Genomic DNA, 16,432 nt, shown 5'->3' on the forward strand with positions numbered 1-16,432 from the left:
GATAGGTTTAGTGCAATTGAAAACGAGCGTGCTCGCTCACTTCTTTTTGACAACCCGCACAGCTTTATATCCGTTTCTCCCTCCCAGGTTGGAGGCTGTCATGGGCAAACAGGATGACCGTGTACAGGGTGCTCGATACGTTTGAATACAACTTTTCATCGTTGTGTAGGTGCGCACCATGTGTATTTTGCGCATTAGTATTTGTGTCAGCCAAGGATGGAAACAGTCGCGTAACGCATAAAAATCATTTGGGAATCGTATCGGAAAATGCTTTTCATATGTTGTCGATCCCAGTGATGAAAATTACACATTCCTACGCAAGCAAGAGACAAATAGGAGCGGAGAAATATATGGCGGCATCCTGTGATGTTTTCGTTCCAGCATGACTTGTTTCATGCAGTACGATCAATGTAGAGGTACAATTTCCGTAAGCATTGCTGATAACCGTCGAAAATTATATAAATTTGCTTTTAATCGTATAAACTGAACCAATTTTTCAAAAATGGGTAGATTTAGTGCAATCGGAAAAGAACGTGCCAACTTTCACAATTTTTGATCACAAAATTATTTCATTGCAACCTTGTGGGGGTGACACTCAGGGGGAAAGGGATGACACCCGAATTTTCCGCTCCGGGTGTCACCCGGTCACGCTACGCCACTGGTGATAACTAATTACTTGGCTAAGTAAACAGTTGAACGCAATCTCACGTTCTTTTGGATTCATAATTTTGAATTACAGGCATTCAATAAAAATACTCGCGATTTTATTGAAAGCAAGCAAACTTGTATACAATATAAAATTATTAAGTTTGAGTCATTCAGTCCCTCACTTACCAAACAGTCCCAAGCCGTGGTGTGGCCTTTGCTGTACGTAAGAGTCGTCTCCATTCCACTCGGTCCATGGCTGCAGTTCGCCAGCTCTGCAGTCTGCGTAGGGTCCGCAGGTCGTCTTCCACCTGATCGATCCACCTTGCCCGCTGTCTCGTCCCTGACGGATTGGTTTCAAGAACCATCTTTACCGGGCTGTCGTCTGACATCCTTACAACATGCCCAGCCCACCGCAACCTGCCTATCTTAGCGGTGTGAACGATAGATGGCTCCCCAAGCAGCTCCTGCAGTTCGTGGTTCATTCGCCTTCTCCACACTCCGTTTTCCATCTGCAGTCCACCGAAGATGGTACGCAACACCTTCCGCTCGAAAACCGCAAGGGCGCGTTGGTCCTCCACAAGCATAGTCCATGTCTCATGCCCGTAGAGGACTACCGGTCTGATCAGCGTCTTGTAGATGGTTAACTTGGTGCGGCGACGAATTCTATTCGATCGGAGCGTCCTCCGGAGACCAAAGTATGCACGATTTCCTGCCATAATGTGCCGTTGAATTTCTCTGCTGATATCGTTGTCGGCAATTACCAGTGAACCCAGATACACGAACTCATCAACCACCTCGATTTCATCACCACCAATTTGAACTCGAGATGGGAGGTTAGCACTGTCCTCTCGTGAACCCCTTCCTTTTATGTACTTCGTATTCGATGCATTGATGACCAGTCCAATCCGTTTGGCTTCAGCCTTTAGTCTGATGTACGTATCCGCCATCTTCACAAAGGTCCGAGCCACAATGTCAATATCGTCGGCGAAACCAAACAGTTGAACCGACTTTTGGAATATCGTGCCACTCGTGTTAATCCCCGCTCTTCTAATGACACCTTCCAGGGCAATGTTCAACAGTGGGCACGAGAGACCATCACCTTGCCGTAGACCTCTTCAGGTTTCGAAGGGGCTCGAGAGTGCCCCCGAAACTCGAACTACACACATCACTCGATCCATCGTCGCTTTGACTAACCGCGTCATGCTCTACTGCATCGCCGTTTAGATGCTCGTCGAAGTGCTGCCTCCACCTTTCGATCACCACACACTCGTCTGTTAGTAGGTTGCCGTCCAAGCTCCTGCACATATCGGCTTGCGGCACAAAGCCTTTGCGGGAGCTGTTCAGCTTCTCGTAGAACTTCCGAGTGTCGTTAGCTTGGTACAGATCTTCCATCGCTACGCGATCTCGGTCCTCGAGCTGGCGCTTCTTCCTTCGGAGGACGGAGTTTTGGCTGTTCCATGCCTGTCGGTATCGTTCCACGTTCGCTTTCGTACGGTGTTGCAGCATTCTCGCCCGTGCTGCATTCTTCTCCTCGACTAACCGTTTGCATTCGCCGTCAAACCGGTCATTTCTATGATTCGGGGCCCTTGTACCTAGTAGCGCTACTGCAGTGTTACCTATGGCGGATCGGATGCTTTTCCAGCCATCTTCAAGGGTAGCTGCGCCAAGCTGCTCTTCCGTAGGTAGCACTGCCTCTAGCTGCTGCGCGTATTCCTGTGCAGCCTCGGCGTCCCGCAGTTGCTCAATATTTGGTCGTGGCGTTCGACTTCGGCGGGTGTTATACACCGTCGATAGTTTTGAGCGCATGCACACAGCTACTAGGTAGTGGTCCGAATCTATATTCGCACTGCGGTAGGTGCGAACGTTGATGATGTCGGAGAAAAACCTGCCGTCGATTAAAACGTGGTCGATTTGGTTCTCTGTCTGTTGCTCGGGTGATCTCCAGGTGGATTTGTGGATACCTTTGCGGGGGAAGAAGGTACTTCGAACTACCATACCACCGCAAAGGGAGCCGCAAAGTTTACGCACCGATGGCCGTTATCATTAGACACGGCATGCAGGCTATCTGGTCCGATTACCGGTCTGTACATTGCCTCCCGTCCTACCTTAGCATTCAAGTCCCCAATAACGATCTTCACGTCCCGTCGCGGGCAGCTATCGTTAACCTGCTCCAGCTGCGCGTAGAACGCCTCCTTCTCGTCGTCGGGTTTTCCTTCATGTGGGCAGTGCACGTTGATGATGCTGTAGTTGAAGAACCGGCCCTTCATCCTCAACTTGCACACCCTTGCGTTGATCGTCTGCCACCCTATCACGCGTTGGCGCATCTTACCCAGTACTATGAAGCCGGTTCCCAGCTCGCTGGTGGTACCACAACTCCCGCCCGGTGCCCGCTTTTCCATACCTTCTGTCCTGTCCAACAAAGTTCCTGCAGCGCTACGACTTCGAAGTTGCGTGGATGTAGCTCGTCATAACTTATCCTGTCGCATCCTGGAAAGCAGAGCGATTTGCAGTTCCATGTCCCAAGTTTCCAATCGTAGTCCTTATTTCGTTGCCTAGGTCCATGCCGATTGTTCCGATCCGTATTATCTTATACGTTGTTTGTAACATGTTGTTTTCCGGGGCGGCTCGTTGGGCCTTCCCCAACCCCCTGTCTCGCCGGGGGACCATCGTGTCAGCTCTGTTTAGAGTCCCACGCTGCCACCAGGACGTTGATCAGCCGCTCCTAACATGGAGATCAGACGCTGTTTTGAGCCGCACCATCTTGGTGAACAGACGCTCGGGTTGACGAAGCATTTCCTCCACCGCCGGAATATGGTTAACGCGCCAATGATCGCGTCGCACCTTCTCACTTAGCTATTGTCGGATGACAACATTGCCCAGGCAACACCAACCAGTTGTATCCATGTTTCAACCGGCAGTCTAGTGTAATCATATGACTCGTGGAGGTGTGAGATAGGAAATTGTGAGAGTTGAAGCTATGTTTGACGCTCCTTCCACGTTGTCAACTCACCATTTCATGCCCAATTCATTCAGTCCCTATTCATGCTTATTGGAAAAAAATCAAAAGTGAAAAACAATCAGCAGCGTTTCTATGGAAAACTAGCATGTGAGTGAGAATGAATGAAGACACGTATAGAATCAAAAAACGCATGTGCTCCAAATATTGCGAGTGGGTGAAATTTTCCATGCTTGGTGTCAGCTTAAGCCTCGTATATAGGCTAACGAGGCTAACCGACACGGACGGGATCGAACTGCTGTCATTTGTTGTTTGTTTTCAGTGCACGATGAAGGAGTATCGCGACGTCGTAGTAAATTGTTTGACCCTGCGACATATTCCGACGGTTGAATTCCCAGAAGGTAAAGCGGAGTTTCAGTCTGTCAGTACCGGGTGACACGCTCGGACCGTGCGAGACTCGGTGGTCGCACGCCAGCAGTCATCATGGTGCTGAGGGAGCGGACTCGTCGATAAATGAATCCCTCGATCCGGCTAACCGCTGATGGCAAGGATGTGTCGATTGGGGATGCCCACACCATCATGACGAATGACCGGTGATACAAGCCGTACAAGAAACGCAAGGTTCACGAGGAATCGGAGACTACAAATAAGAAGAGGTCAAACTGATATCATTAAGGCTTGCATGCCAGGAGATCGTATTCGTGTTCACTGATCCCGTGGTTCCAGAGCGGCCACGTTGGTGCCATATCCTGGTGTGGAAAGCTCTAGCTGGTGTTTATCGAAAAAATGTGGAAATCAACGCTGCGTACTACAAGACAACGGTTCTGAAAAAGGTTGTGGCCCGGCACTTCGGTACCTCTACGGAAAGGATCCTTACGTCTTTCAACAGGACGGCGCACCGGCCCACACGGCAAACATCGTTCAAGCGTGGTGTCGGAGAATTTGACTAATTTTCTCGATAGGACTTTGTGGCCTCCCAGCTCCCCGGACCTTAATCCCCTTTACTTTTATGTATTTTCGTGCATGCTGACCAAACAGAACGAATATAAAATGACCAGTATGGACCAATTTAAGAAGCTCATTTCCATGATCTGGAACGAGATGATGATGAACCAGTTGCGGGCCGCGCTCGATTCATTTGAGAAACGTCTCAATCTCGTCATACAGCACAAAGGCGGTGTGTTCCCAGCTGATATGCCGTAAAGATTCTCATTAAAGACTGTTTCAATCAAAGTGAGCTCAGGAAATATTATCTTGTATTTATTCTTTCAACACATTTTTAAAGTATATTTGGACTTATTGAACACTCTTTATATGAAGCATATCTTTATGATGGTCCAGCCGATAAAAGAGGAGTGGAACGATTTTAGAATGCTTCAGCTATTATAGTTTGGGAAGCAATATCCAACAGAGGAAAGTTGCCACGGCCTATCATCGACAAGGATGTAAAAATAAATAAAAAATAATATCAACAACTCGTCATAAATTACCATTTGCTGGTTGTGCCAAGGAATTATTCGGCGTAATCATATGCAAAGGCGAAAGATTTGAATTAAACTGCTTCAACTGTAAGATTACTGTTCTACCATGAGAATACAAAAGAACCAGAGAAGAAACATTCATCTGTTTTTATATCATGGCATAAACGAAGTGTGTCACTTTCATCCCTGTAAATCGTTGCGTAGTTCAGTCAATGGTCAATTGAGAACAACATTCGAATTGTTGTTCATTGCATGACATAATCAATAGAAATCTCGAGAAAAACCTAAATTAATCCACCTAGCGGTGAGACCCAGCCTTTCTCCTTCGAACTTATAATTTGTTAAAATAGATTTACTCCAACACTTAAAAAATACACCTTGATTATTCCTGCTGGGTTTGTTATTCATTCTAAACAACAAACAATGTGGCCAACAGCACAACTATACCGAACATTTAAAATTTAGCATATCATCGGCTTCGTGCAACACTGGCACAACTCAAAATTTTGCATTTTTTGAGTTTTTGATGGTAAACGATGCCAAATACTGTTAAGTTTCATCACACGAAATCCCATTTCGAAAATCACAAAAATTCCAGAGCTATGAGTAGAAGTGCCTTTGCTGCACAAATCGAAATTTCTCCATAAAGTTAGTAAAAATAAGGTTTTAACTTGGACAACGAGAGCACGTATTATGTGCATAATAGACCCAAAGGTGTTAAATAAGGATTGGTAATCTTAACCCTCTAGTGCCCAATGCCGCCATTTGGCGGGCTTCAGTCGAAGTTCCGAAAAGCTTCAATAAATACTCAAAAAGTGTTTATAATGATTCATAGTGATTTTACCGAAAGCCCGTCTAGAAATTAACTTGGGCACTAGAGGGTTAAACTTCCAAGTTTTCTTGAAATTCGAAAAATAAATTTTTGACAAATCTAGAAAATCTATAACGCAAATTTTCAAACGCGTTTTTCTCAAAACTATGTTTTTTGAGTTGTGCCAGTGTTGCACGAAACCGACGATATGAATATAAATTAACACATGTACATGCAAATAACATTAAATTCTTTCAACTATATGATGCGATTTTGTTTTTGATTGTGGTATAATCGATTTGTACTCCTATACTGCCTATAAATATTCAGATTCTTTAAGTCAACGTTAGTCAGTAGATTTCAAATAATGTATAATTAAATGTTGTTCCTTATACATTAATTTGAATGATCCTATCAGTGAAATTGAAATTCTTTAACGCAGTTGATATTACTGATCGTTTCTGAGAGGCATCCAATGAATGGCCAAATACCAATCAATATGGGTTCTTGAAACCTGGATTATACCCAGTGGCCAGAATCCGACCTAAAACCCAATTTTCAATGCAGATGACCACTTCTGGTTGCCTGATAATCATAAAATCATAGAATCCATAATAAAATTGCCGAACTGCCTAATCTGGGTATTTCTATGGCGAAGATGGCGACAGTTTCCGATCAACAGCCTAAAGTGACAAAGATCATCCAATACGATTTGGGGAAGCGGTATGATACCCTGAGGCCAGGAATCATCTTCAGACGCATTTAAACTTCTAGACAGTAGCTTCCAGTTTCTACCAGTCTAAAAGGGGCAAACATCACCCAATGTGAGTTTTTCAGTACCCGGGATGATGCTCAGAGACCAGGAATCAACTTCATACTTCATTTTGAAATCCGAATCTGCGACACCTGTTTTCTTTAAATAAGTCGTGTAATCTTTGAAAGAAGAGATTTTCAATATTTCTACAATTTAACACATAATGGATAAAATAAAAGTCCGATTCCACTGGTCAAAACAAGTGTTGCCCCGAAGGTCAAACTAAGAAAAAATGAAATATTATTGCTTTTCCTGTGAATTGTTCTTCTTTCTAGGGCAACTATTATGAGCTTTAGAGCAGCATTTTTTTTCGATTTTGTCAACCAGTGTTATAATCAAATTAAATGGGTACCAATGAAGCAACTAAACCCTTAATTTAAAACTAAGATTGTTGAAATCAGTGATGCCATCTTTGGCAAAACGAGTGAATTTGATAAAGTTTTCTGAACACGTTTCTTTTCATAACCTTCGAACTACATGTTCAATCATCATTAAATTCGTTATTTAGGGGTTTTAAAGACAGCCCGTTTATTTGATACCTATTTTGTTCAAATCGGTTGTGTAGTTTCTGAGATAATGGAGTTTCACAACTTTTACATTTTGATAAATAACAGACAAAGTTACAGTCCGATTATAATTAAATTAAATAGGATTTTATCAGGCAACTAGACCTTCCTATTGCAACTTATTTTGTGAAAATCGGTCCATCCATCTCTGAGAAAAGTGGGTGAGTTCAAATGGTCTTAGAAACATGTTTCTTGTCATAGCCTGATTTCACATTTGTATAACGGACAAAGTTGAAGTCCAATAACAATAAAATTCAATAGGGTCTTATGGGGCAACAAGACCTTCCATATGACACTAATTTTGTGAAAATCGGTCCAGCCATCTCTGAGAAAAGTGTGTGAGGTTAAACAGTATTTGAAACACGTTTCTTTGCATAACTTTTGAACTACATGTCCAATCATTATAAAATTATTTCACAAATGGTTTAAAAAACAATCCCGTTCTTTTGATACTAATTTTGTTCAAATCGGTTGTGTAGTTTCTGAGATAATGAAGTTTTGTGATTTTCACATTTTGTTACATAACCTCGAAACTAAAAATCCGATTACAATAAAATTCAATAGGGTCTTATGGGGCAACTAGACCTTTCATTTGCAAAAAAAAATTTTTACTCAAAATAAGATATAATTTGACTACCAGTTTAAGATATTAGCGAATTACCATTAATGTTCAGAAATAATCGATATTATTTTGCTTTGTGAATTATCCTAAAACTATGCCAAAACCGGTTTCGTAGAATCACCGTTTTGAGCTCAGTTTTTGTCCGATTCAAGATTGGTTGGTAAACGGCTGGGCAGTGCGTACCAGCAGTACACCCGTACTAGTTGGCATAAAATAGACAGTGTGGTCCAAAGCATAATGCCCAGCAACTCCTATCCCTACCTCCACGTGGTACCGACTGGGATACGAGCAGCCAAGGGAAGATCGGTGAACCGGGGGGAACTTGGTCGTATGCTGACAGGGAAGGGGGAGCTGCTCTCCTAGGAGGGCAGCTTGTCCGAGCGTCTGTTCCCAATGTTAGGGGCGGCTCAAACAGCGTCTGATCCGGAGCGGACGGCTGAATTATGAAATGCGGCGTCTCGCCAGCTACACCCAAGACGGCAGCCCCGTCGCGAGACTAGGCATCCGCAGCCCTAGTAAGGCAGCATGCCGAAACATTAAAATACTACGAACAATCAAGAATTGAATACGGACCGGAACAATTGGCAACGACCTAGGCAACGAAATAAGGACGACGATTGGAAGCTCGGTACATGGAACTGTAGATCGCTGAACGCCCCGGGTGGCGACCGGATTCTGCTGGATCAGCTAGAACCCCGCCACTTCGACGTCGTTGCGCTCCAGGAGCTTTGCCGGAAAGGAGAGAAGGTACGGAGGATTTGTGGCCGCAAGGCACAGTACTACCAGAGCGGCGGCACAACCAATGAGCTGGGTACCGGCTTTATAGTGCTGGGCAGGATGCAGAGTCGTGTGATCAAGTGGCAGGCGATCAGCGACAGGTTGTGTTTGTTGAGAATAAAAGGCCGGTTCTACAACTACACTATCCTCAATGTGCACTGCCCTCACGAAGGAAGACCCGATGTAAAGAAAGAAGAGTTCTACGCACAGCTGGAGAAACTCTACGATAGCTGCTCGCGTAGAGACATCAAGATCGTCATCGGGGACATGAACGCGCAGATCGGTAGGGAAGAAATGTACAAGCCGGTGATCGGCCAACATAGCCTGCACACCGTGACGAACGACAACGGCCAGCGATGCGTCAACTTCGCAGCTTCCCGAGGACTGGCAGTCCGAAGTACCTTCTTTCCCCGTAAGGACATCCACAAAACAATCTGGAGATCACCTGACCAACGTATAGCAAATCAAATTGACCATGTTCTAATCGACGGCCGGTTCTTCTTTTACATTACAAACGTACGTATCTATCGCGGTGCGGATATTGGCTCGGACCACTACCTAGTTGCGGTATCATTGCGCTCAAAACTGTCGACCGTATATCACGCGCGACATCGCCGAACCCCGCGGCTCAACATTAAGCAGCTCCGGAACTGCCAGGCTGCGGAGGAATACGCGCAACAGCTTGAAGCGGTGCTACCCACAGCGGAGGGGCTGGGCGCATTGCCTCTCGAAGACGGCTGGTGCAGCATTCGCACAGCTATCGTGGAGACCGCAACGGCGACACTAGGAGTGGAAGCACCGAGTGGCAGAAACGACTGGTATGACGGGGAGTGCGAGGCAGCGGTGAATGAGAAGAACCGGACCTGGGCGATATACCTGGGCAGGTCAACGAGAGAGAACAAGGCCAATTACAAACGGGCACGGAAGGACATGACCACGGTTCTCAGACGAAAGAAGCGCCAGCAAGAGGATCGTGAGCATGAGGAGCTGGAGCAGCTATACCGTGCCAGTGAAACGCGGATATTCTATGAGAAGGTAAACCAGTCCCGCAGAGGCTATGTGCCGCAAGCCAACATGTGCAACGATGCGGATGGAAACCTTCTCACGGATGCCAGCGAGGTGGTCGACAGGTGGAAGGAGTACTTCGATGGACACCTGAATGGCGAAACAGCAAACAGAAGCGGAGCAGGAACTGACCTAGGAGCACCAGCAGCGGATGACCGAGTACCAGCTCCCGATATTCACGAAGTCCTTTGTGAGATCGGGAGGCTGAAAAACAAAAAAGCCGCAGGCAAAGACGGACTGCCGAGCGAGCTCTTGAAACATGGAAGAGAGGCGCTGGCTAGAGTGCTGCACTGGGTCATTTCCAGGATTTGGGTGGAGGAAAAACTGCCAGACGAGTGGATGGAGGGAGTTATCTGTCCCATCTACAAGAAGGGCGACAAGCTGGAGTGCCGCAACTACCGCGGCATCTCGCTTATCAATGCCGCCTACAAATTACTCTCACAGATCCTGTTCCGCCGTCTATCACCTTTAACCAGGAGGTTCGTTGGCCAGTACCAAGCGGGTTTCATGGGAGCCCGTGCCACCACGGACCAGATCTTCTCAATCCGACAGATCTTACAGAAATGTCGCGAGTACAACGTGCCCACACATCATATCTTCATTGACTTCACGGCGGCCTATGATACAGTCGATCGAGAACAGCTATGGCAGATCATGCACGACAACGGATTTCCGGATAAACTGACTCGATTGATCAGAGCTACCATGGCGCAAGTGATGTGCTTCGTGCGTGTTTCGGGGATACTCTCGAGTCCCTTTGAATCGCGCAGAGGGTTGAGACAAGGTGATGGACTTTCCTGTTTGCTGTTTAACATCGCCCTTGAGGGTGTGATCCGGAGGGCGGGCATCGAAACGAGGGGCACAATTTTCACAGGTCTGTTCAGCTTCTGGGCTTCGCGGATGACTTCGACATCATATCACGTAACTTTGCGACGGCGGAGGAAACTTACGCCCGACTGAAAGCCGAAGCTGGACGGATCGGATTGCGGATAAATGCGTCGAAAACAAAATACATGCGAGCGAGAGGCTCCAAGGAGAACAACATCAGCCTCCCAACTCAAGTCTCTGTGGACGGTGATGAGCTTGAGATGGTCGATGAGTTCGTGTATTTGGGGTCACTGGTGACCGCCGACAATAACACCAGCAAAGAGATCCAGAAACGCATCCAGACAGGAAATCGTGCCTACTTTTCACTCCGGAAGACGCTTCGATCGAATCGAGTGCGACGACGCACGAAGTTGACGCTGTACAAAACCCTGATAAGACCGGTAGTCCTCAACGGGATCGAGACGACAACGCTTCTCGCGAAGGACCTTAACGCTCTTGGAGTTTTTGAACGGAAGGTGCTACGGACTATCTACGGTGGAGTACGGACGAACGACGGAGAATGGCGACGGCGCATGAACCACGAACTGCACGCGCTGCTTGGAGAGAATCCCATTGCACACCTAGCGAAAGTTAATAGGTTGCGGTGGGCCGGTCATGTCGTAAGGATGCCGGACGGCAACCCTGTGAAATCACTTCTCTTCAGCAACCCTGCCGGCACCAGAAATAGAGGGGCGTAGTGTGCACGATGGCTCGACCAGCGGGTGAGGGTGATGAGACGCCTGGGGAACTGGCGAAACACAGCCCAAAACCGAGCAACATGGCGACAAACTCTTGATACAGCACGAGCCACCACGGCTCTCGTCTGATTGGTAAGGTAAGTAACGGTATGTAACATGATTATTTTTGTTACGTAACAATACTTATATTGATGTTATGTAACGACATTAATGTAGCTGTTATGTAAATTTGATGATTATTTCCTGCTTTGTGTAACATTGTTATATATATATATATATATATATATATATATATATATATATATATATATATATATATATATATATATATATATATATATATATATATATATATATATATATATATATATATATATATATATATATATATATATATATATATATATATATATATATATATATATATATATATATATATATTTCCGCAATGCTTCCAAATATTTTATTTGCTAAGTTTTAAATGATTTCTGATACTTTCGAAAAAGAATCAATAACAGTGCTATTTCCCTGTAGATCGAGCTAAATTTCAAGGGAAAATATAAACATGTTAGTCCAAATCAGTAAACCTTTAGTACCTAATTGAATTAAGTAAACTTTTCGGGCGGTCTGAATAAGCGATTTAAAAATGAAAAACTTCTCTGAAAAATCCGCGTGAATTCCGAAAACCGCGTAAATTCCAGAATCCGCGTAAAAGAAGTAAAAAAATCGTGTAAAAAGACCGTGAATATTCTTTGCACTACACTACTTGTTCCCTTGTACACTAATGTCGCTTTTTACGCGGGTTTTTTTACGCGGATTCCCTCATTTACACGGTTTTTTTACGCGGATTCCGGAATTTACGCAAAATCTGAAGGGGGGGACTATTCTACTTAATTTTTTATTGGAAAAAATATCCAAAGCGGTTAAGGTGAAACGGGATTGTGGCCTTTTCCTATACAATTTTGAGGTTAGAGTTCTTTTTACTTCTGTATTTTGATCGTAAAAAATTTGGCTTCCACTAAATAAACAGCACTCAAATTGCTACTTCAGGCATGCAACAGTTGTAAAAACAATTAATCAAAGTTTCATGTACGTAGTCTTCATAAATCAAGAGAAAATTAGATTGCAAAATTCGAATTGATCGCGACCACGTTCCGTTTCACCTAAACGCTTATTTTTTTTTAATTGTGTAGTAGGAGTATCGTAACAAAAAAAAAAAAAAAAAAAAAAAAAACAAATACAACTAAAAAGATCACTTCAAGCGAGATTGACTCTCCGAACTAATGTGTTGAAAATCTTAACCACAGCCTCAACGCAAACCTCTTTCAGCAAAGCAAAACTAAATGTTTTTAGTCCATTGCTGTATTGCTCATTTTAATAACATTAAATCATCGCCAAAAATTGTTTTATTTCGCTTTCGGATACAAGAGCTTTCAAATGTCGCAAAGAGCGCTCCCATTCCACACAAGGAATTTTTTAGCCCCCAAGAATTTTCCACAGAATGGTTGTATTCAATATACCGTATTGCATCAAGTTTTGAGCAAATAAGCTATAATGTAACTTCTTGCACTAAAAAATCAACGACAAATAAATTTTCTCATCAATCTTAAGGCCCAAATACACACACGGCGCAATGACACCTTCTCCATACAAAATAGGAGGCGTGATCGCTATCCCGCCTTGTATTTTGTATTGAGAACAGAGGGGATTTACTGCTGTCAAAATTCATATAGGGTATCGAACGTCTTCGTCAGTGGTTTTCTTCGGCAGTTTTTCTGCAGCAATCTTATGCAAAAGGGGGCCGAAGAAAACCACTGACGAAAACGTTCGATATCCTATGTGTGCGTTATCGCAGATTAACTCTGGTCCATGAAGTTTGTTGGTCCATGACGTTTAAAAGATTTCCTGTGTGGCGAGGAAACTTCATGATTTTCAGCTAATTGCAGGCTGCTGCCACCAAATTTCACTACGCAACGCAGTAATAATGAAAGTTTTCCGCGATTTCTAGATTTTGTTAAAAAAAAACGTTACAATTCTACTAAATTTTACTTCAATCAAAACGACAAAAACCAAAACAACCAGACGTCTTGTTGCCAAATATGCTGGTCACGGTTACACGATATTTGACAGATAGATTCCCCCTGATGGAGAAGGCGTCATTACGCCGTGTGTGTATTTGGGCCTTCAAATGTTTATCATGTTGGTTATTTTATTTTTGTTGCAATTACGTGCTATTTATATAGATTTGAACATGTTTTGTATATGAAAATAACGAGAATCAGAAAACGGCTTATATTCAAATTCCGAACACTAATCACTAAGAAATAGAAAGGCAAACCGTCTCAACACTGACTGTCACTTTTTTCAACGCCTGTTGATTCCCTGGAAGTGGTCCTATAGAGTTAAATTTTTCATTTCTCGGTTAATAGATGATAGGGATAATGTTGCAAATTTAAAAGGTCCTCTCTCTCCTGGGCTCAAATTGAATTTGTTTAAGGTGGAACCTCATTGAATCCAAAATTGGCCAACTTCGAGTCACCACTTCGAATTTTCAAAAGCACAAGACTCGGAAATACTTATTGCGTTCCCTATGAAAATTCTATTTTATGTTTGTTTCCGAGTCTTGTGCTTTCGAAAATTCGAAGTGGTGACTCGAGGTCGGCCATTTTTGAATTCAATGAGGTTTCATCTTAATAAAAAAATCTAGCAACAAACCTGATTTTGGGCAGCCATTGTTTTCTCAACACGTACAGAGACTTATGTATTACAAATCTTTGGCAAAGATCTAAATGATTAACTTAGCTTTTGCAATCGGACTTCCGAAAGTCGTGCTTTAAAGTCATCAGTAAAAAAAAGAAACTTCTGAAAAAAGGCATGAAATTCCTAATATCGAAAAGAAATATTGATGCCAAATATCTTAAAAATATATTAATGGTCGAGATCTGGTGTTATCTAAAAAAATATCCTTGAATATGTAGTTCCATGCTTGTGGTTGACTTATTTGAAAACATTTTCACAAGACTCCAGCTGCTTAAACATTTGTTGCATTGGTTCGACTGAGCCCGCAGCTCAATTTTTTTTTCTCTTACATAACTACAAGCGAAATAAAGTTTTATTACCTATCACGACAGATAATATCTTGATAATTAGCACATGTACTATTGTACTCCATGCAACATGTGACGCTCATGCTTCCAGCGGCAGCATACAAATTTCAACAAAACGCACCATTTGATTGGTGCCGAGAATCATGAAAATCTGATTTTGGCAACTATCGACCCCACTACGACCAATACTTTGATTTTCCGTGGAAACATCAAACGTAAACTCCAGCATTTCTAGAACATGTAGGAAAACATAAAAAGGTGACATTCTTTCATCTAATAACTTTATTGGCATTCTAATTTTGATACAGAGTTTGGACGGTTTTACAGTGTCGCGAATTTTAGTTTGGCAATTGAAACAAAAAATCTATTTTTAACCATATGACAGTAAAATCTGCATTACCAATACTCAACTGATTAGAACAACTTATTGAAAAATTAATCACGTCATGACATTGAATTGAAAAAACTACAAAGTTAACAATCCCGAACGGAACAAAAGACCTAAATTATTTGCATGTTGTTTTTTGATAATCAAAGGGTGACATTTAAATAATGTAAAATTTAATGCCAAAATGTGCTAACTGAAGGATACACGAAACATACACGGTTAGGTTAGACATTCAAAAGGGTTTTTTAAGCTAGACCTAAAATAATAAGGTACTTCAACAGAACAAAACGTTGGTGAACCTAGGAATTGAAATTAAAACTTATGGCAGCCTAATTTGTTGTTAATGACTAGCTTATAGAATGTATTCAGTAAATATACTCGTTATACTAAATTTCTATTTTACCACGTAAAGAAAGTAATTTATGCTACCTTGGCATGATGACCTAAAGATAATTATTTTATGGAAATAGCATATCTTATCATAACATATCTAGACAATGAAGAAACAAATTTAAGCATGCTAAATTACATCGTTCTGTTTTTTTATATCCCAGTTTGCTTAAATTTTTTCTATATTTGATATGATTATCAATAGCTACTATGGGCTTCAAGTAAATACTACCATTACGAGCGAGTAGCAGTTTACGTATATAATTTTTACGGTGTTGCAGTATCCTTTGCATTAGCTTCTGTTCCGGCTGTTTCTGTTTTGTCCGAACCAGCAGGTGCTTCCTTTTCTTCTGCTGACCCATCATTCGTATTGCTAAGTCCACTATCCTCTTGCGCTTCTTTAGAAGAATCTTCGCAAGTATTCGATCCTGATTTTACAGTGTTAATTCGCAAAGAATCGATCTCCCGTTTCAGTTCTTCGATTTCATTGCGTGCTTCGCTTAAATCATTTTCTAATCTTTCGATGGTGTCCTTTTTCTGTTGAGATTCACCTAAGTTTTCCAGTAGGTATTCAATGGCATTTTCCGGCCGGTCGGCATTACATTTAATTAGCACCTTGGTAATGGAGTCCATCACACCCTTGCGCTCCAGATATTTACGGAAGTCTTCCTTCGATCCATCAATTGGCTAAATTGCAGTAATTGAATTAGATTAGAGGAATGAGAAAGAGCTTGATTATCTACCTTGTAACTAGACATCTTGGGTGATAAAATCGATACACTTCCGGCTTTCAAGCGTTAACACCGTTCAATATTGCAGCGTAAATAATATTGATTACTAACTTTAGTTGTTTTAACGCAAGATTCGGCGACTAGAAAACTAGTCATATATTTGTTGTTTAAAAGCTATGAATGCCCAAAATGCCCACTTTTCCGCAGGAAATGTCAAAATAACCAGAACGCAGAAATACAACTATCAGCCAAAGTAAACCTGACTAAGGTATCGCGAACCATGTACTTAACCCGATATGAGTGAGATCGGATATGTACATTGGTCAAGACAGGAAAATTTCTAGTGATGTCATAATTTAGCAACCTTGTGTCCATGATTAATTCCGCGCACAGTACAGTTAAGTTTGAATGTTTTGTGATTATGTTAGAATATTTTTTTTCGATTAGAAGTAGAAAACAATCAAAACTATAATACTTTGATGGCAAAGAACTCGCTGAACGTGCTATTCGT

At 42.6% G+C, this 16,432-nt stretch overlaps 1 protein-coding gene across 1 annotated transcript; it reads right to left on the minus strand.

Moving 5' to 3' along the window:
- Nucleotides 1–14,676: 14,676 nt before the first annotated feature.
- LOC129722239 (c-Myc-binding protein) lies at nt 14,677–16,130 on the minus strand. Its single transcript, XM_055675536.1, has 2 exons — nt 15,934–16,130; nt 14,677–15,877 (listed from the first exon to the last, which is right to left on the minus strand). The coding sequence occupies exons 1-2, from the start codon at nt 15,946–15,948 to the stop codon at nt 15,458–15,460; spliced, it is 435 nt and encodes a 144-aa protein (XP_055531511.1). The 5' UTR covers nt 15,949–16,130; the 3' UTR covers nt 14,677–15,457.
- Between the last annotated feature and the right edge of the window lie 302 nt (nt 16,131–16,432).

This window comes from Wyeomyia smithii, chromosome 2, assembly GCF_029784165.1.
Source record: "Wyeomyia smithii strain HCP4-BCI-WySm-NY-G18 chromosome 2, ASM2978416v1, whole genome shotgun sequence".
Taxonomy (NCBI): Eukaryota; Metazoa; Arthropoda; class Insecta; order Diptera; family Culicidae; genus Wyeomyia; species Wyeomyia smithii.